Genomic DNA, 21,562 nt, shown 5'->3' with positions numbered 1-21,562 from the left:
TATGTAGACCAGGCTGGCCTCAAATTCTGCCTGTCTCTGCCTCCTGAGTGCTGGGATTAAATGCATTCACCACCCCTACCACCCAGCTAAACTTTTTTTTTTTTGGTTTTTTGAGACAGGGTTTCTCTGTAGCCCTGGAACTAGTTCTATAGACCAGGCTGGCCTTGTACTCAGAGATCCGCCTGCCTATGCCTCAGGAGCACTAGGATTATAGGCATATACCACCATTGTCCCTTTTCTTAATTAAAAAAAAATTTTTTTTATTTCATGTGCATTGGTGTTTTGCCTGCATGTACATCTATATGAGAATGTCAGAACCCTTGGAAGTGGAATTACAGACAGTTGTGAGCTGCCATATGGGTGCTGGGGATTGAACTCAGCTCCTCTGGAAGAACAGCCAGTGAGCACTCAACCACTGAGCCATCTCTCAGGCCTGCTTTTCTTAATTTTTGAGATAGGGTCTCATGTAACCTGGGCCTGAACTTGCTATCTAGTCAAGGATAACTTAGAACTTGTGATTCTCCTGCCTTCACCTTCTGAGGGCTGGGATTACAGGTGTGCTCCACAAATGCCCCACTGGATTTAAGATAAACTCAATTCATCCTATAATTCAAAAGGCAACTTGCTAGTCCAGGTCAACACACATACATCTGTAGTTATGTGTGGTGTGCTGACACACATGTGTGAGCACAGGTGTCCCTGTGCATGCACGGAGGTGAGAGGACAGCCAGTGTCCTGATCTATCACTCTCCACCTTATCCCCCTGAGACATGGGCTAGGTCAGCAAGCCCCGTGATCTTCCCGTCTCTGCTCCCCAGAGTGCTGCTGTTACAGGCACCTATGGCCACACCATGCTTTCTGCATGGGTGCTGGGTGTAAGGATTCTGTCTTTATTACATCATCAGCCTGCGACAGTGTCCTGAAAAGCGGACGTGCCCGCCCACTCTCTTTTCTATTCTCTCTGTTCTTCCCCTCGGCGCGGTCTCTCTGTCTCTCTTTCCTTCCTCCGAATGAAGCTCTAAAAAGGTAACCATGGCTCGTGATTCTTCGGCCAGCCACGAGCGCCGCATTAACCCCTTCACTGGGGATCTGAACTCAGGTCTTCATGCTTGCACAGCAATTGTTCTTACCCTCTGAGCCATCTCCTGTCCCCCTGTTCCTCTCTATCATCTCTCATGTGAGTGGCGACTACCACTCCAGTTGTCAAGGGACTGGAACAGCGTGTTACCTTGCATGTTCCACTGTTGGTAATTCGGATCTTCTGACTCCGTCTTGACTAACACGGCTGCTGCCTTCGGTGAAGTCCCTGAGAGAGCAAGAGACCACAGTGAGGGCTCAGGTAACCATGACCAACTAATGCAGCATCTGGCTTGGAGGGAATGGTGGCACAGATCTGTCACCCCGGGACTCGGGAGGTAGAGGCAGAAGCAGGAAAATCAAGATCCTCTTTGGAAGCAGGAGACAACGGCACATGCCCTTAATCCCAGCATTCCAGAGGCTGAGGCAGGCCAATCTCTGTGAGTTCAAGGCCAGCCTCATCTGAACGGCAAGTCCCAGGCCAGCAAAGGGCCTGGTCTTAGGGACTGAGTCTTAAAAATAAAATCCTCTTTGGCTAACAGTAAACTGAAGGCCAGTCTGCAGGGGCCTGACTTGATGGCCTGAAGACTTCCTAGGAGACTCCACCTTTCAAAGGCCCCACCATCTCCCAATGCATCCCTGGGGAACATGTAAGATCAAACTCTAGCAATAGCTCCGAAAAAACAAAAAACAAAGCCAAGAGGGAAAAAGTGAGCCAAGTGCTAGAGCTGAGAAGAACTGGGCTGTGGGCATGCACCTCAGTCCCAACCTGTCGGCTTTCGGCTCTCAACTCCTTCCTGCTTAACACTGGTGATGGGCGCTTCTCCAGTCTCAATTGTCATTGGCTTGTGTCTTGGATGGTCAGAGAATTAAAAAAACCAACAAAGCTATGTAGGGGCTGGGGATATGGGAAGATGGCTAATAGCACATGTTATGTAGTCATGAGGACTGAATTCGGGTCCCAGCACCCATAAAGTAGGCCAGGCATCCAACACACACTTGTAATCCCAGCTCCAAATGGAACAGAGACAGGATTGCTGGGTCTTTTGGGCTTCCAGCTTCCAGGTTTAGGAAAAGACTCTGCATCGAGAAACAGCTGGAGAGACAGGGGATATCATCCAATACCTCATTATAGCCTCAGTAGACAGAGGTGTGCACACCTGCATATGTAATTACACATGTAATCCCACATCATTTATTTGCTTATTTATGTACCTTATGTAGACGTTTCTTCCAGCATGTCTGCACACCAGAAGAGGGCACCAGATCCCGTGGGACTACTGTTATAGAACACTGTGAACCATCATGTGGGTGCTGGGAATTGAACTCAGGACCTCTGGAAGGGCAGCCAGTGCTCTTAACCACTGAGCCATCCCTCTAGTCCCATAATCCCACATTTTAAGACTGAGCTATATAGCAAGACTCTGCCTCAGAAAAAAAGCAAAGAACCCAAATCTGACAAAATTCGAAACTGAAGATGCTTTTTGAAGCCAAACTGTATTTATCTGAATTTTTTTAGATTTATTTTATTTCATGTGTATTATGCACACCTGGTGCCCGTGGAGGTCAGAGAGGGAATCTGATCCTCTGGAAGTGGAGTTACATACGGGTGTGAGCCACCATGCGGGTGTTGGGAACCAAACCCAGGTCCCCTGGAAGAACAGGAAGTGCTCCTCATGGCTGAGACATTGCTCCTGCCTTTAACTCATTTATTTTTCTATGTGTGTGGTGCATGCATGTATAATGTGCCATGGAGTGCAGTGTGTGAGGGCAGAGGATGGCTTGTGGGCGCTGGCGCTCTTCTTACAAGACGTGCATCCTGGGGCTTGAAATCAGGTCAATAGGCAAGTGTCTTTACCTGCTGAGCTATCTGGCTGGGGACCAAACATTTCAGATAAGCAGTAGTACTTCCCTAGTACTCCATAAATATGGCCCAAGTTACGGTTAATTACTTAGTTATTCTTAGAAAAAGACTTAAGTCATTTTTATAAAAGTAAATAAAAAGCAGCCAGTCAAATGGTAACCTGCTAAACATCTGACTGCCAAAGCATCAGTGTACCTACCAGAATCTTCCATGGGTTCCGTTTTCACACTGATGGGGCCACAACTGTGAGGAGACAGGAACTCAAGTCAAGAAAATCAGTGGAGCTAGGCATGGTGGTGCATACCTTAATCTCAGCACTCGGGAGGCAGAGGCAGGAGGATCTCTGTGAGTTCCAGGCCAGAAAGATGGATTACTGCTCTTCCAAGACTCAGGTTTGGTTCCCAGCAGCCACACCAGGCAGTTTATAACTCCCTGTGACTCCAGTAACAGGGGATCCGATATCCTCTCAAACATCCATAGGCACCAGGCACACACATGGTATACACTCAAACACATAAAATAAAAAATATAAAACCCATTCCTGGCCTTTTCTTTCTTTTTCTTTTTCTTTTGGTTTTGAGAGAAGATCTCATGCAGGCTGTCCTCAATCTAACTATGTAGTCAAGGATGGCCTTGAACTCCTGATCCTCCTGTCTCCCCTCTCCATCCTGGGGCCACAAGGCTTTGCCACTAATCCTGGTTTATTATTCATTCTATGCTTTTATTATTTTTATTATTTTTAATTTTTTATTTTTTTTTGGTTTTTTCGAGACAGGGTTTCTCTGTGTAGCTTTGTGCCTGTCCTGGAACTCACTCTGTAGGCCAGGCTGGCCTCGAACTCACAGAGGTCAACCTGCCTCTGCCTCCCCAGTGCTGGGATTAAAGGCATGTGCCACCACCACATTTTTTTTTAAAAGATTTATTTATTTATTATGTATACAGTATTCTGCCTGCATGTATCCCTGCAGGCCAGAAGAGGGCACCAGATCTCATTGTAGATGGTTGTAAGCCACCATGTGGTTGCTGGGAATTGAACTCAGGACCTCTGGAAGAGCAGTCAGTGCTCTTAACCGCTGAGCCATCTCTCCAGCCCCTTTTTTACTATCTTTTTTATTTTTATTTTTTGGTTTTTCAAGACAGGGTTTCTCAGTGTAGTCTTGGCTGCCCTGGAACTCCATCTGTAGACCAGTCTGGCCCGTAGATCCACTTAGAGATCTGCCTACCTCTGCCACCGAAATGCTGTGATTAAAGGTATGCACCACTACCGCCTGGTTCATTTTATGCCGTTATTAATTACGGTTTTATTTTATTTTATTTTTACCTGTCATTTGGTGGTAGTGTCAGCCTCTGGGCACCTGTCGCCATCCCAAGGCCACCTGTGCAAGAACAAAAAGGTACACACTCGTCTCTCTCAGTACTGTGGGACAGGACTCACATTTAAGGATACATCATTTAAAAGCAAAGAACAGAGAATTCTCAACTCAAAGCCATCACAGAATGCTAGCAGGGGAGGAGGCTGGATTAAAACAGCCCTGCTTATTATAGCAGCTGGTAGTGTTTGCTTGAAGTAGGCAGACAGTGTCAGGAGTATAGGTGAGGAACCCAGCCTGGCCACTCCCCAGCTGGGTCACCTGAGCACGTCACTACACTGGCCTGTCTGACTCTTCATGGAAACAGCAAGTAGTTGATCCTCCACATCCAGTGGTTCCCATCCCCCAGGTCCCCAGCACAGGCTGAGGAGACTGTGGAAGAAAAACAATGCCCTGGACATGCAGAGAGGCTTAGAGTGTCATTTATTCCCTAAACAATGCACTATTACCTTTTGGGTTTTGTTGCTGATTTTGTTTTTAAGACAGGTAGATCAGGCTGGCCTGAATACCTTGTGTGGCTAAGGATGACCTGGAACTCCTGATCGTCCTGCCTCCACCTCCAAAGTGTTCGACTTTCTTCTCTCCTTCTTGCCTTAAAACACTTCTTTCCTTATTTGGATCAGGACTTTTTGTTTTCCAAATTTATTATTTTAAGTTTTATTTTTGGTGCCGAAGATTGAACCCAGAGCAGGGCCACGCCCACGCTAGGCAAGTGCCCTACCACTGAGTTCTAGCACCTTAGCTCTGTTTTGTTGGTTTGCAATGAGGGCTCATCATGGAGCTTAGGCTGGCCCGGAGCTCATTCTATGGCCCAGTCAGGCCTCAAACCTGTCATTCTCCTGCCCCAGTCTCCCCAGCACTGGGATGACAGTCCTTAGCTATCATGCTGGCCAGTCTAATATTAACCCTTCTTTCCTGCTACTGTGATATTGAGTATTTTTTTTTTTTTTTTTTTTTTTTTTTTTTAGTTTTTGAGACAGGGTTTCTCTGTGTAGCTTTGGAGCCTGTCCTGGAACTCACTTGGTAGCCCAGGCTGGCCTCACACTCACAGAGATCCGCCTGCCTCTGCCTCCTGAGTGCTGGATTAAAGGTGTGCGCCACCACCCAGCTCCTGTGGAGGTTTTCAATCACACTATTCTAGCCCCATCTCAACCCTAGGGATGATGCTGACATCTTAAGAGAACCACTGTTTGCCTGGCTCTTTGCTAAGCAGAATCATTTCTTCTCCTAGACTGGGGTTTCAGAGACAAAAGAATGAGCCCTTGACCCCTCAAACCCGGTAACACTGGCCTGGCAGAGCTGGTACTCACTGATCAGCAGTTGATTCCCTACGTCCCTACACTCCTCTGGAGGACCAGGTGTCACTACAGAATCACCCCAGCCTGAGCTTGATGGGTCTTCTGCTGTTTCTTCCTGTGCCGGCCTAGTCCTTGAGTGTCACAGGTTCTCTCTTCTTTGTAGTGTTGATGAGAGAACCCATCTCATGCATGTTACTCAGGCACTCTCCCACCGAGCCACACCCCAGCCCCTCACTGGGGGATTCTAGGCAGGTGCTCTACCACTGAGCCACACCCCAGCCCCTCACTGGGGGATTCTAGGCAGGTGCTCTACCACTGAGCCACACCCCAGCCCCTCACTGGGGGATTCTAGGCAGGTGCTCTACCACTGAGCCACACCCCAGCCCCTCACTGGGGGACTCTAGGCAGGGGCTCTACCACTGAGCCACACCCCAGCCCCTCACTGGGGGATTCTAGGCAGGGGCTCTACCACTGAGCCACACCCCAGCCCCTCACTGGGGGATTCTAGGCAGGTGCTCTACCACTGAGCCACACCCCAGCCCCTCACTGGGGGATTCTAGGCAGGGGCTCTACCACTGAGTCACACCCCAGCCCCTCACTGGGAGATTCTAGGCAGGTGCTCTACCACTGAGTCACACCCCAGCCCCTCACTGGGAGATTCTAGGCAGGGGCTCTACCACTGAGCCACACTCAAGCCCCTCACTGGGGGATTCTAGGCAGGTGCTCTACCACTGAGCCACACCCCAGTCCCTCACTGGGGGATTCTAGGAAGGGGCTCTACCACTGAGTCCATGTCCTGACCCCCTAACTAGGGGATACTGGACAAATATTTCCCATTAAGCCCCACAAATGGATCTAGGCAGGTGCTCTACCACTGAGCCACATTCCCAGCTGCACTGGGGGATTCTAGGCAGGTGCTCTACTATTGAACCACACCCCCCCCAGCCCCTCACTGGGCAATCCTATAGGTAAGAGAGCTATTATCAAGTTACCGCCACCTCCCAGCCCAGGTTGCCCCCTTGATGTGATAAAATGAAGGAAAATATGAAAACATGCATCATCATCGTAATATCCGAATGGGTTCAGTGGTTCTGGGCAGCCACCAAGGATCAGAACCTGCTACTTACCCAGCTGGCTCTCTGCACCTAGGAAAGGTCTGCAAGAAAACCAACACCATTACCCAACATGAACACAGGCAGAGCAGTCACACACAGTGAACAATCCACTTTTACTTTGTTGTAATTCTGGACGTAGAACCCAGGACCTGGCGCATGCCAGGTAAGTGCTCTATGGCTCAGCCCTGGCCTCAGACCATGGCAATCTTATCTATGTGTTTATTTATTTTTCAGTATATATCCCAGGCTGTCCTTGAACTCACTGTAACCCAGGCTTGCCTCAGCGATTCTCCTGCCTCAGTTTCCCAGCCTGTGCCGCCATACTTGATAAATCCAGCTTACCTTTCAGTGAACTGTTAGGGGATACAGAGCGGATTACCTGTTTATGATGAATGAGATCCCTGCTTTGTTCTCCAGAATCCACCTCAGGGTTGCAAGACTGTAATTGTCCGGGTGCTGAAAGGCCAGGCCTTCTGGAAGGCCCTGAACCAGCACAGCTGCCTTGTCCTGAAGCATCTGCTCGTAGGGAACAGGGACCATGGCTGTCGTCCCCAGTGCTTTACCTGGGAAAGGAAGTGAGAGATGGTACTTAGAGGTTTCCGCCAGCCAGCTTCTTCTAGGGTAATAGACACAGGGACCCGTGGCGTGAACATACACTAAAGCATGCCCTCTTTCTTTCCTGAGTGTGGCTGCAGTGTGATCAGCCAGCGTCTTCCCTGACTGTGGCCAAGGCTTCCCTGTCATGATAAACTCTATCCCTCTCGTGATGGCTAATCTTGGTTGTCAACTTGGATGCATCAGGAATCAACCAAAAGCTAAGAAGCTGGGCACACCTGTGAAGGATTTTCTTGACTGGCTCATTTGGGGTGAGATGACCTCCCCTGACTCTGGGCCACACCTTCAGGTAGCAGCCCACATAAAAGGACATGGAAAAGGGGAGCTCTTGCATTTTGCTGGCTTGCCCTCACTCTCGCAGGCAAGTTCATCCATCCTGCTGCTGTAGTGTTCCTTCACTGATATTAGAACCTACTTCTTTGGGATTCTGACACAGCATGAAGACCAGTTAAGACATCTAGGCCAGTGGACTGAATGAACTACCAGGTCCTTGATTTTTCTGTGAGGAGACAGGCATTGTTGGATTAGCTGGACCACAGCCTGTAAGCCATTCTAATAAGTAATATATATACCTAATATATATTACTTATATATAATATATATACACACATATATAATATACACACACACATATATACATATATATCCAGCACACACACACACACACACACACACACACACACACACACACACACACGGAAATGTAAGCCAAAAAAACTATTTTCTCCCCTACTTGCTCCCCCCACCCAGACAGGGTTTCTCTGTGTAGCCCTGGCTGTCCTGGAACTCACTCATTCTGTAGACCAGGCTGGCCTCAAACTTAGAGAAATCCATCTGTTTCTGCCTCGCAAGTGCTGGGATTAAAGGTATGCACTACTTACTGCTGCCTGGCTCCAACTTGCTTTTCTTTTTCTTTCTTTCTTTTTTTTTAATGATTTTTTAAAAAGATTTATTTATTTATTATGTATACAGAAGAGGGTTCCAGATCTCATTACAGATGGTTGTGAGCCACCATGTGGGTGCTGGGAACTGAACTCAGGACCTCTGAAAGAGCAGTCAGTGCTCTTAACCTCTAAGCCATCTCTCCAGCCCCTCCAACTTGCTTTTCATGGTGTTGTATCACAGCAATAGAAACCCAAACTATGGTAATGTGTGTGTGTGTGTGTGTGTGTGTGTGTGTGTGTGTGTGTGTGTGTGTATTTTCTATTCCACCAGTTCTGTTCCTCTAGAGAACCCTGAGCAATACACCTTTAAAGCAACAGGCCACAGTAAACCCTTTCTCATTTCCAGAAATAAATAAAAAAGTAGAGGTTGGAAGTGCTGAAGAGATGGCTCAGTGGTTAATAAGAGCACTAGCTGCTCTTCCAGGGGACCTGGGTTCAAGTCCCAGCATCCACATGGTGGCACATAACTGTGCGTACTTTCAATTTCAGAAGATCCAACATCTTTTTCTGACCTTTGTAGGTACCAGACACACACATATGTAGACATACATGCAGGCAAAACAAACACACATACACCTATAATTAAAAAAAAAAAAGCACAAAGTAGCTTCTCTACCCTGAAAGATCAATACAATTCCCAATCAAAGCTGTAAAATTATGGCTGAAGATTAACACGCACACAGTGCTTGCCTAGCACGAACGAAGGCTCGGGGTTAATCCCAGTACTGCCTACGAAGAGGACTGGTGGTACACACCTGTACTCCAGCACCCACATGGTGGTTCACAACCATCCCTAACTCCAAAGGATCTGATGCCCTTTTGGGACTTTCATGGGCATTAGACACATACAGAGGCAAAAAGGGAGAAAAAACAGGCCATCCATTCATTCTCCTGGAGGCTGAACATTTAGTTAGTCCCAGGATGGTCTCTGTTGAGAGCACCCCAATCCAGAGCTGAACTAACTCACTATGTGAAAACAAGTTGGACGGAGACATGGTAGGGTAAGTTAGCTTGCCTGGTGAGTGTCCACTCACCATTTGGAGCTGGGTCATCATCAGGGGCTGAGGGCCAAGGCACTAGAAGCCCATTCCTTACAGGGAAGTGTCACCTGGGACCCCAGGCACCCTGTGCTGAAGGCTCCCACTCTCGGCACTTACACAATACAGAAATGCATGAAGCTGTGTGGGGTTTGGAGAAACTCAGGCAGTATATTGTTATTATAATTATGATGCTTTTGTGGGGTGTTTTTCAGACAGTCTCCTATTGCCCAGGCTGGCCTTGAACTCTTGATCCTTCTACTTCAGTCTGCTGAGTGCCAGGACTAAAGGTGTGTACCTCCATCCCAGCTTCTTATACTGTTTTCTTTTCCTGGTTTTCCTTTCCTTTCCCATTATTTATTTATTTATTTATTTATTTATTTATTTATTTATTTACTTAACCCCAACTTACTTATTTGTTTATTTAGTTTTTCCCCCAGCTTCAAACTCACAGACATCCACCTGCCTCTGCCACCTGAGTGCTGGGATTAAAGGCCTGTGCTGCCACCACCAGGCTTATATATTGTTTTTTTTTTTGTTTTTTTTTTTTTTTTTTTTTAGGCAGAGTTTCTCTGTGTAACAACAGCCCAAGCTGTCCTGGAACACACTCTGTAGCCCAGGTTGGCCTCGAACTCACAGAGATCCACCTGCCTCTGCCTCCTGAGCGCTGGGATTGAAGGCGTGTGCCTGGCTAGTTCTCTTACTTTTGCTTTTGAGAAAGGTTGTCCATGGTGGCCTGAACTCTAGGTTGGTATCCAACTTGCAATGATTCTCCTGCCTCAGGGTCCTGAATGCTAGAATCACAAGTATGCTCCATTATGTCTAGCTTTCTTGTGACATTTTCCTATACGAATGTGTGTATCATTGTACTTTGCTCATATTGGTACTTATTACACTCCCCTTTCTGCTGTATAGCTATCTGATAATTTAGAGGTGTTTTTTTTTTTTTTTTTTTTTTTTTTTTGTGTGTGTGTGTGTGTGTGTGTTTTCTTTGTGATGCTGAGAATGGAACTAGAACCAATCCCCCAGTGAGGGGCTGGGGTGTGGCTCAGTGGTAGAGCACCTGCCTAGAATCCCCCAGTGAGGGGCTGGGGTGTGGCTCAGTGGTAGAGCACCTGCCTAGAACCCCCAGGGAGGGGTGGGGGTGTGGCTCAGTGGTACAGCACCTGCCTAGAACCCCCAGGGAGGGGTGGGGGTGTGGCTCAGTGGTACAGCACCTGCCTGGTATACATGAGACTCTGGGTTTCCCCCACAACACTGCAAAATAAATATATAAATTAATGAGTAAATGAGTTCATAGGATCCTAAGTCATCTAGCTGATAAAATTACACAATTCCTACATGGCTATTTAGAGGGCTCGTGGGCCGGAGAGTGGGTTCAGGGAGAAAAGTGCTTACTGGGCAAGCATGGTAACCTGAGATCAATCGATCTTCTGGACCCACCATGGAAGGAGAACACCAGCTTCCTGCAAGTTCTTCTGTAACCTCCATGTGTACTGTATGGCGCACGCGCACGCGTGTGTGTGTGTGTGTGTGTGTGTGTGTGTGTGTGTGTGTGTGTGCGCGCTCCCTGGGGACTTACGGTAACAAAGGCAGAAATGGTCCTCCACTGCTTTCCTGAGCAGTTGGGCTTCTCCGGAGCAGACCTGAGTCCCATTTTCGGGACACAGTGGCTTCTCTTCGGTCAGTCCTTCTCCCTGGCCTGCAAGCACAGGATGAGGATGGGTCAGAGCAAGCGTTCTTTCTGTCCCCTCCCATCTGTATTTCTGGTACTTGGGGGGTGGGGGTGGGGATGGGAATCATAAAATGGCCCTTTTACATTAGGCACTAAAGAGGAGTTTTTGTTTTTCTAAGGATGGAAGTCAGGGCTTCACACATTCAAGACAACCATTCTACTAACAGAGTTGTACCTCCTAGTCCTAAGGAGAGAGTAGTTTTTTTGTTTTAAGATTTTTTTTTTCAGAGCTGAGGATCGAACCCAGGACCTTGTGCTTGCTAGGCAAGCGTTCTACCACTGAACTAAATCCCCAGCCCCAAGATTTATTCTTATCTGCATGAATATATGTGGATGCATGTCCTTGGAGGCTAGGACATCCGATCCCTTGGCGCTGGAGTTACCAGAGGTTCTTAGCAAGCTGATGTGAATGCTGGGAGCCAATCTGGGTCCTCTGTATGTGCAGCAACCACTGACCATCTCTGGAGCCCTGACAGGGTAGCGGGTTCACATGATGACTAGGGTCAAGCATGGTGGTTACCCCTGAAATAAAGCTACTGCTCAACTCGTATGCCTCGGGGAGCACCGACATCAGTGACCCCAGCCCTTGGGAGTCTGAGGAAGGGGGACCAGCACAGGACAGCATTGACTCGAATCTCTCAGTTGACCCTGTCTCGAAAGGACAACAAATAACAAGAAAAATCCTCCAATCAGCAACTAAATCCCACACCATCTCAAGAAACTAGAGGTGGGCGTGGTGGCACACACTTGTAATCCCAGCACTCAGGAGGTGCAGGCAGGAGGATCATGAGCGGTCGGTAATCCTCAGCTACCTAGTGAGTTTGGGCCAGCCTGGGCTACATAAGACCCTGTCTCAGCAAAAGTAAAAATTACATGCCAGAAAAGAAAATCCCAGGGCTGTATGTCTGATCAATGCTGATGGGAAAATCCTCAACAGAATACTAGCAGGCTCACTCAACAATATTAGAAGGGTTGTATCCCATTGCCATGTGGGATTGATTTTTTTTAAATTTATTTTACAGATAAAGGTGTTATAGAAACTAGAGAGAAAGCTCACTGGCTATGGTTATGAGTGTGAGCTGGTCTTGCAGAGGACTCAGATTGGTGCCCAGAACCAATATCAGGGCTCACAACTGCCTGTAACTCCATCTCCAGGGGTCTGGTGCCCTCTTCTGGCTTCTAGAGAACTGCATTCACATACACATAACACAAACTTAAAAACAAAAGTAAATCTTTAAGTAAAAAAAAAAAAAAAGAAGAAAAAAGAAAGAAACTATGATGCAAACCTTTTTTAAAATTTAGTATGTTTAATTATGTGTATCATGTATGTGTGTATGTGTGGTATGTGCACATGAATCTATGATGTGACCATCCATGAAGGCCAGAGGTATTGGATCCCCCTGGAGATGGAGCTACAGGTGGCTGTGAGCCTCCTGATGTGGACGTTGGGAATTGAACTTGGGTCCTTTAGAAGAATAGCTCACATTCGCAAGCTGCCTGTAAACCCAGCTCCAGGGGATCTGATGCCTTTTTCTGGACTCTGGGCATTTACACACACACACACACACACACACACACACTAGAAGTAAATGTTTTTTGTTTTTTTTTTTTAAATCAATCAATGCAGCCAGGTGTTGTGGTGTAAACTTTAATTCCACCACTTGGAAGGCAAAGGCAGATGGAATTCTGAGTTCAAGGCCAGGCTGGCCTACAGAGCAAGTTTCAGGACAGCCAGGGCTCCACAGAGAAATCCTGTCTTGAAAAAACCAAAAGCAAACCAAACAACAACAACAACCCCCAAAATCAATCAATGCAATATATCATGTTAACAGAATGATGAGCAAAAATCATATTATCAGGCTAGGCACGGTGTATATGTTGTTAATTCATTCCAGCATGCAGGAGTTGGAGGCAGGAGGATCTCTGTGAGTTCAAGGCCAACCTAGTCTACACAGCAAGTTGCAGGTCAGCTAGAGCTACACGAGACCATCTTGAAAAAAAATTTAATCAAGTGAAATGTGGGGTTAAAACTGGGGTGCAGTATACAGTTCAATGGCAGGTGGAATACTTGCCTAGCATGTGTAAGGCCCTACATTCAATCCCCTTATAAAAACCAACCCACCAACCAAACAGCACCAGAGACAAGAGGATACAACGGTGGCCACCTACAGTGCTGTGCGAAGTCTTTCTGGAAATCCTGTCTGGCGTTGACAAAGGCACAGCCTCGGTCTGTCCCCACCACGTACACGTCCGTCTCGTACACGGCGATGCAGGCCACCTCAGCCTTGGACTTGGCCAGCTCTTTACACTAAGACAGAAAAGCACAAGGACAATGGTCTAGGATTGGTCAGGCCAGCTGAGGAGCTGAGGAGACAGAAGGAAAAATCAAGTACAGGAAAGATGGCCCACGCCCAGGATCCCAGCACTGAGGAGGTGGAGGCACGGGGATCAAGGCCTCTGCGACAAGGCAAGTTCAAGCTGAGCCTGCGCTGGATGAGACTCTGTCTGGAGACTTTCTCCCAGACCTCCAAACTACTCCCTTATTCCCCTTAAACATCTCTTTCCATAGCTACTTTTCATTGTATTATGAGAAGTAGTAGTAGAAATAATAGTGTGTGTGTGTGTGTGTGTGTGTGTGTGTGTGTGTGTGTGCGCGCGCGTGCACTAGCACATCACAGTACTCATGTGAAGGTCAGAGAACAGCTTGCAGAGTCAGTTCTCTCCTACGCTGTGAGTCCTGAGAACTGAAGCTCCTTTGCCTGCTGAATTATCCTGCTGGCCCTACTTTATAGTTATTATATTTACCCACAGAAACACATACACACAGGATATAAAACCTGTGAGGGGGGCCTGGTCTGCCCTCACATCTTGCACCACATTTGGGTGCTTGCTTGTCAAATGTAGGAATGGATCTGTTTCCTCCCATGGTGTTGGGAGCAGATATTTCTAGTTTTCTTTCTTTCTTTCTTTCTTCCTTTCTTCCTTTCTTCCTTTCTTCCTTTCTTCCTTCCTTCCTTCCTTCCTTCCTTCCTTCCTTCCTTCCTTTCTTTCTTTCTTTCTTTCTTTCTTCTTTTTTTTTTAGGGGGTAAAGAGGATGGTCTCATGCGTCCCAGACTGGCCTTGAACTCACTGTTACACTAGCAAGATGGCCCATGGATAGCCTTACAACCTGACTTTGACCCACATGATGGAAGGAGAATACTAGCTTCCCAAAAGTGGTCCTCTGACCTCAGGGTGCATTCTATGGCATACACACTGGCACATACATCACTGATAGGTGATGTCATTCTATATGCTGTGAATATGTGTTGCTCTGATTGGTTGATAATAAAGCCGTTTGGCCAATGGTGAGGCAGAATAAGGTTAGGTGGGACATTCTAAAGAGAGAGAGAGGAAGGGAGCAGAGGAGATGCAGCTAGCTGCCACCAGAAGAAGCAAGATGTAAAGATACTGGTAAGCCATGAGCCATGTGGCAAAGTATAGATTTATAGAGATGGGTTAATTTAAGATATAAGAGCTAGCTATCGAGAAGCCTGAGCCATTAGGCCATACAGTTTGTAATTAATATAAGCCTCTGTGTGTTCATTTGGGTCTGAGTGGCTACAGGACCGCAGGGCCTCAGGAGCAGGGCAGGACCAGGAAAACTTACAACTACACAACACATACACTAAATATGAATAAAAAGATCACACCAACCCTTATTCACACCTTTGATGACCTTGAACTCCAGATCCTCCTTTCTCTACCTCTCAAAGTGCTGGGGTTCACAGGTGTGTGCCACCACGCCTAGACTGAAGGATACCCCCATACAGACAAAAGAGGATTATATAAGAAGTGACAGTGAACGCTGGAGAGATGGTGGTTAAGAGCACTGGCTGCTCTTCCAGAGGTCCTGAGTTCAATTCCCAGCATCCACATGGTGGCTCACAACCATCTGTAATGAGGTCTGTGGCCCTCTTCTAGTGTGCAGATGTACATTCAAGAACACTCCATACATAATAGATAAATAAATCTTAAAAACAAAAATGTGGGGCTGAAGAGATGGTTCAGCAGTTAAGAGCACTGACTGTTTGTTCTCCCAGAAGACCCCGGTTCAATTCCCAGCACCCACATGGCAGCTCACAACTGTTTGTAACTCCAAGATCTGACACCCTCACACAAACATACATACAGGCAAAACACCAGTGCACATAATTAATTAATTAGTTAATTAATTAAGTGACAGTGAAATGTGTCACCATCCTTCAGCTCAACAACCATCTGAGATATTGGTAAAACCGGAGTGTCTCACCATGGACTCCAGAGCAGACATGAGGAACGTCACCACCGTCCTGTCTGAGGACTCATCTCCAACCGGCAGGGTGGACACTGCTACCTGGGCCATTGTTCCTGTAAAAGAGGAACAAGGATGTGAGTGGTGTCCGTGTCCCAGTGATCAGAGGACTACAGCCCTGTGGGTATGAGCTGAGGGTCCATTATAGTTTAAAGGTTTCATCCCGAAGCTGGTTCAGGATGGAGATGCCAGAAGCTTTGGGAGGCGAGGCATCCCTAGGACACTGAAGGCAGGAGGCAGTCCTTAGAGGACACCCAGACCCTACCCAACCTGCAGCTTCCACAGCAAAGAAGCAAGGTACATGGAGGCAAGAATGTGTGGTGAGGTGGGTGCCATCATGGCAGACCAGGAAGTTCTTGAGATAAGAGCGCTACATTTTTTTTTTTTTGACTTACAAACTCTATGGCCGTGGCAGGCTTCTTGCTAACTGTTCTTGTATCTTAAATTAACCCATTTCTATAAATTTATACCTTGCCACATGGCTGGTGGCTTACCGGCGTCTTTACATGTTGCTTGTCCTGGCGGTGGCTCCTGTGTCTCTCCTCCTTCTTCCTGTTTCCCCAATTCTCCTCTCTTTGTCCCGCCTATACTTCCTGCCTGGTCACTGGCCATCAGTGTTTTATTTATATAGAGTGATATCCACAGCACTTCCCCTTTTCTTCTTTTTTTAAAAAGGAAGGTTTTAACTTTAACATGGTAAAATTACATATAACAAAACAATTATCGAGCAAAAATTACAGTTACAATATTAAAGAAGATGTCCTATCTATCTTATATTTGTGAGTTTAAGGTTTTATATCTAACTTATCTTTTATCCTAACTGAGGAAATTACAACTATCTAGTCTTTAACCACATCAAAGACCTGAGAAGGAACATAATGGTACCTGAGAAATGGTAGATGGATGCAAGCAACTTTCGGGAATCTTGCAAGAGTAGACCAAGACAGCTGGCAGCCTGGACAGTCACCTAATGTTTCTCAGCATTGTTGGTGCATTCAAATTGGCTACAGGCCTAGAGTATCTGACAGACCATTTTTAGAAGCAGGAATTCTGAGAGACCATCTTACCCTGTCTTGGCAGAGTACAGTGGTCGCTTTCCTTGTGTCCTGCTTGTCCAGAAAGGACAGCATTGCATTTGTACTGTCAGCCGTCAAGACAAGGGCAGTTCTTTGCCCAGTAGGCCATTTTGTGCCAAAAAGACAAACTTCCAAATGGAAATGTCTTAGAAGCCCAACATTCTCTCGGGATCAATTGGTGCAGCCAGGAGCAATTGCGTCTCACGTCAACAGAATTCTAAGTTATTTAAATGCCATGTTCTCTAGGTCTATGAAGTGTTTGAAGATTACCTATCTATCTGAAATACATCTATGTATACCTAGAAGACTTAACTAACATGGCTACAAATATGATTATCACAGATGACTAATTATTAATCTATTTTTAATTATCCATTACAATTTTAAATGAGTTACATAAACATAATACCTCAAACAAGAATAGAAATATATATGTATAACATATATTACAGTATAACAAAATTAACTTCAAGTTTGTATCAATAAACTAAAATTTATACCAATGTAAAACAACATTTTAAACAAGTTGTTCTTTAAAAGTAGGTTCATTAATCTACCCTTTTATCTTATCATCTCTATATCCTCCTATATATCTATATCATATCCCCTTTTCCTTTTTAGAAAGAGATCACATTTATAATCAACCTGTTTTAAGTAAAAATATTGGTTTTTCTCTGTCCCACACCAGAGGGCCCTTCTGATTTGGGACACAAGAATCTCTTAACCATTTTTTTTTAAAGCAATATGTCTGGGTTTAGAGGGGGAGTGAGCCAATTCCACCTCTAAAGCCAGCTTGGTATATCTGGGAATTTGGGCGTAGCATCTCTTACTACTTCCTGCTGGAGGGGGGCGCTGTATCTTATGGGGACACAAAGAAAATTTTAGGCCTATGGGGTAGTCCGTGAGGCTGTATTGTGTGAACCAGTTGCCTTGAAACCGCTCTGGATGTTAGATCATCTGGGCCATGGTGTCATCGAAGACCTTTTAGGGGGTCTTAGCTGGTGAAACCTGATGTATCTTAATCTGGAACAAATCCACAGCCTCTGGCTTTCTGTGGAAACAAAAGCAGAACCTCTTTTCCAAAGCAACATATCCTTAAATCTAAATTTTGAAGTCAAGGTACCTTTAAAATATACATATTGGTTTAATTCAACATCTTTTTTGATCAAATGTTTTTTTGCAGTTAAAAATCCCAAAGACAACATAACCCAGATTGTCTGTGTAATATTCATCTTTACGTGGCTTTTTTATATGAATTTATCTTTTTTGTCTCTTTTAAGCCTACATATTGTGAATCTATTGCTTTAAACTGCAGTATTCTAAGACTGAAATGGCGCTGTGGCTGCTGGCTCCACCCATTTCAGCTTACCAAAATGACGTTTTCCGCCAGTTCTGTGAGTCATCAAGTCTCAGAAATAGTGGGTCTAAGCTTTTATCAAAGCAGCGTGTAGCCCAGAAACCTTTTTTTTAAATACTAGTAAAGACTAAATCTACCACACAGTGTAATGTGTCGCTGGCAGACGCCTCATTCCCGCCATACTGCCGGTCAAATGCACACGCCAGGAACCCGCCAGTGTTCAAACCTGTGTTTTGCAGCGTCTAGCTGCCCGTATGAGACAAGAAGCAGGAACCTGTTTTTGGCTCTGTTTAGAATTGGTTATTAAATATTCTCAGGTTTAAGGTGGAAACTTGAGCCGTTGGGCGCCATTTGTTGCTGGAGGGCTTCTCTCCAGGTTCCCCAAGCCCCGCAGTCCCACAATCCACATATAAAATAATCACTCAGACGCTTATATGACTTACAAACTGTATGGCCGTGGCAGGCTTCTTGCTAACTGTTCTTTTATCTTAAATTAACCCATTTCTATAAATCTATACCTTGCCACATGGCTGGTGGCTTACTGGCGTCTTTACATGTTGCTTGTCCTGGCGGTGGCTCCTGTGTCTCTCTACATTATTTTTGTAAAGACAGAGTCTCATAAAATAGCCCCTGGTTGGCCTGGAACTCAATCTATAGACCAACCAAGCAGACCTCAAAATCATCAAGATCTCCCTGCTTCTGCCTCCTGAGTGTTGGGATCAAAGGAATGTGCCACCACGCCTGGCTGTTTTTGTTTTTATTTTATTTTTCAAAAGGGTCTTATGCAGCCCACCCTGCTGACATGGAACTATGTAGCCAAGGCTGACTCTGATTTCCTGACCCTCCTGCCTCTATTTTCCCAGTGCTGAGACTAGAGACACATACCACCATGCTTGGCTTAAAATGTCAGCCTCTAACAAAGAAAGAAGTGTGACAGCAGAGTGAAGGGCGCTCATCCTTATCAGTTGTCATCAATTCTGCACCAGGCAATAATGAACAAGCGCCAGTGTCCTAGTAATTATGCTTTATTTCTATCCTGTACATAACAACGCAGGGAAACTTTTCTTTCTTAAAATGGCTTTTATTATATTTACTTATTTTATGTGTAGGCATGTACACTAAAGAACACATAGGAAAGTCAAGAGGACTTTTTGAACTCTCTCTCTCTCACTCTTTCTCTCTCCCCCCCTCCCTCCAGACAAGGTCTCATGTAGCTCAGACTGGCCTTGAACTTATTACATAGCTGAGCTGGCCTTGAATTCCTGAGCCTGCCAGGAATGACAGGCAGGTGTCACTACATCTAGCTCCCAGGTTTCTTTCAAAAACGTTTCTGCATGCTGGGCAGTGGTGGCGCACACCTTTAATCCCAGCACTCGGGAGCCAAAGGCAGGCGGATCTCTGTGAGTTCGAGGCCAGCCTGGTCTACAGAACAAGATCCAGGAAAGGGAAAGGCGCAAAGCTACACAGAGAAACCCTGTCTCGAAAAACAAACCAAACAAACCAAACAACAACAAAAGTTTCTGCTTATGCACCTGCAAATGTGTGAGTGGGGGTGTCCCCCAGAGGCCAGAGGAGTGTCTCAGATTCCCCTGGAGCTGGAGTTACAGGTGGTTGTGAGCCACCTCACATGGGTGCTGGGAACACAGGTCCCCTGCAAGAGCAACTAGCACCCTCTAATCACTGAGCCAGCTCTCCAGCTCCATGCCTACCTTTAGTATTGCTTTTGAGAAAAGGTCTCTGAAGCAAAAATCTAATTACTCCTATCAGCAAAAACCAGGAGTCAGATATCAGGGTAAAACCTGAAAGATCAGAGAAGCAGGAGAGCAGCCACAGTCCTCCCTCCTTCTTCTGGTCCTCCAGTTAAAAGGGGCTGAGATCCTGTCTCCGCCCTGCCTTATCACTTCCTGTTCTTCTCTGTACAGACCTCCAGACCTCTATGGTTAACTAGTGGCTAGCTCCACCCTGACTCCAAGCAAGCTTTATTTGTCAGAACACAAACAAAATAGCACACACCAGGTCTCTTTATGCAGTAACCCAAACTAGTCTCAAACTCGTGATCCTCCTGCTTCAGCTTGCTGAGGCCTGGCATTACAGACATGTATCACCAAATCCAGTGAAACTAAATACTTCAGGCCATCAACAAGTCTCACAGAATATAATCTCCCAGGGCCTTTTCTCCCTACACATGAAGTGCCAGCAACATTCATTTAGATCACAGAATTTATACAGTAATTAACTTTTGCTTAACTGATGATTACAGGGCTGGGCTGTGGTTCCGTTGACAGAGTGCTTTTGGCTATGACACACGATGTCTGGGTTTCTATCCTCAGCATGGAAAAGAACGCGTGGGTCACTTTTGCAATCCCAGCACTCAGGAGGTGCAGCCAGACAGATCAGGAGCCAAGGTCAGAGTGGACTACACAGAGTTCAAGGCTAGCCTGGGCTACAATGAGACTGTTTCAAAAAAAAAAAAGTTAAAGTTTTATTGGAACACATTTCCACCCTTCAGTTTAGTGCATGCCTGCCTCTGAATGCCCTTCTTGCAATGGCAGGGCTGCCTGTGAGGGAGAATAAAAAAAAAAAAAATCCTTGTGAATTGCAGCTGGCCTGAGACGCTCCATGTGCAGCCAGAAGCCGGCTGGTTCTTTCATGGTCTCTGATCTTGTCGAGATGAGGGGGTAGATCTAGAAGCCGAATGCCTTGGGGCTATCTTCATGCCTTTTAATAGACATTCCCTGTCACCTCCGTAGCTGGCCTCGTATCTTTATGACCACTAGACAAGAGTCTTGGAGCTTGAACAAAGCCCTTCAGTCCTTCGCCTCTACCAACCCCACGGCTAAGACCCGGTGTGATGGGAAATGTGTGTCTGCTGAGCACTGCAGGCTGAGGCAGGAGAGATTCGGCAAGATGGAGGGAGTCAGATCTCTTTACACCAATGGTGCCCGGGCACCGATTCTGGGTCATTAGGCTTAGCAGCAATCACCTTGACTCCACTGTGCCACTTCTGTAGAACCTTGCACAGTAATTTTTTTAGAAAGCTGGGCATGGTGGTCAGCCATCTATAATCCCAGCACTTGGGAGGCTAAGGGAGAAGGCTATGGAGGCCAGCCTGGGCTACATATCAAGACTATCTTGAGAATAAATAATTTAAGCATGATGGTCTACCCTGGACTCCCAGCAATGAATGGTACAGGCTGAGATAGGACGGTTATAGCTTCAAGGATAGGCTGAGCATCTTAGGGACATCTTGTCTCAACATACAAGTTGGGGGCTAGAGCTGTGGCTCAGTTGTTATCAGCACTTGCTCCTCTTACAAATTTCAGTTCACCCAGTTTTGAGTTTCCAGCACCCACAAGGCAGCTCACAACCATCTGGATCCAGTTCCAGGAAATTTGCTGCCATCTCCTGGCCCTCTCTGGCACTACATGCATGTGCAGGAAGACACACACACAGGCAGAACTCATGAAGTAAAAAAAAAAAAATCATAGCTTGCATTGGTGGCACATGCCTTTAATCCCAGCATTTGGGAGGCAGAGGCAGGGGGATTTCTGTCGAGTCTGAGGTCACCTTGATCTACAAAGAGAATTCTAGGACATCCAGGGCTGTTACACAGAGAAACCCTGTCTCAACAAAAACAAACAAACAAACAAATAAATAAATAAATAAATAAATAAATAAATAAATAAACAAACCTAAGAAACAAAATGTAAGCCTGGGGCTGTAGCTCAGTGGTTCTGGGCT

The 21,562-nt window shown here is 46.1% G+C and overlaps 1 protein-coding gene across 11 annotated transcripts in view; it reads right to left on the bottom strand.

The window, feature by feature from the left end:
- LOC102904287 (general transcription factor II-I repeat domain-containing protein 2) overlaps positions 1–21,562 on the bottom strand; it is a 41,780-nt gene that overhangs the window by 16,589 nt on the left and 3,629 nt on the right. For all 11 annotated transcript variants that reach the window (XM_076560586.1, XM_076560590.1, XM_042267696.2 and 8 more), the window contains 8 exons: positions 15,347–15,444; positions 13,225–13,363; positions 10,903–11,022; positions 7,104–7,287; positions 6,737–6,765; positions 4,263–4,317; positions 3,141–3,184; positions 1,229–1,306 (listed from right to left, as the gene is read on the bottom strand). In XM_076560586.1, coding sequence (XP_076416701.1) covers positions 1,229–1,306; positions 3,141–3,184; positions 4,263–4,317; positions 6,737–6,765; positions 7,104–7,287; positions 10,903–11,022; positions 13,225–13,363; positions 15,347–15,439 — 742 coding nt within the window. In that variant the 5' untranslated portion in view covers positions 15,440–15,444. The remainder of the gene's footprint in view (positions 1–1,228; positions 1,307–3,140; positions 3,185–4,262; positions 4,318–6,736; positions 6,766–7,103; positions 7,288–10,902; positions 11,023–13,224; positions 13,364–15,346; positions 15,445–21,562) is intronic.

This window comes from Peromyscus maniculatus, chromosome 23 (genome assembly GCF_049852395.1).
Source record: "Peromyscus maniculatus bairdii isolate BWxNUB_F1_BW_parent chromosome 23, HU_Pman_BW_mat_3.1, whole genome shotgun sequence".
Lineage (NCBI taxonomy): Eukaryota > Metazoa > Chordata > Mammalia > Rodentia > Cricetidae > Peromyscus > Peromyscus maniculatus.
This window is presented reverse-complemented; position numbering and strand designations above follow the sequence as displayed.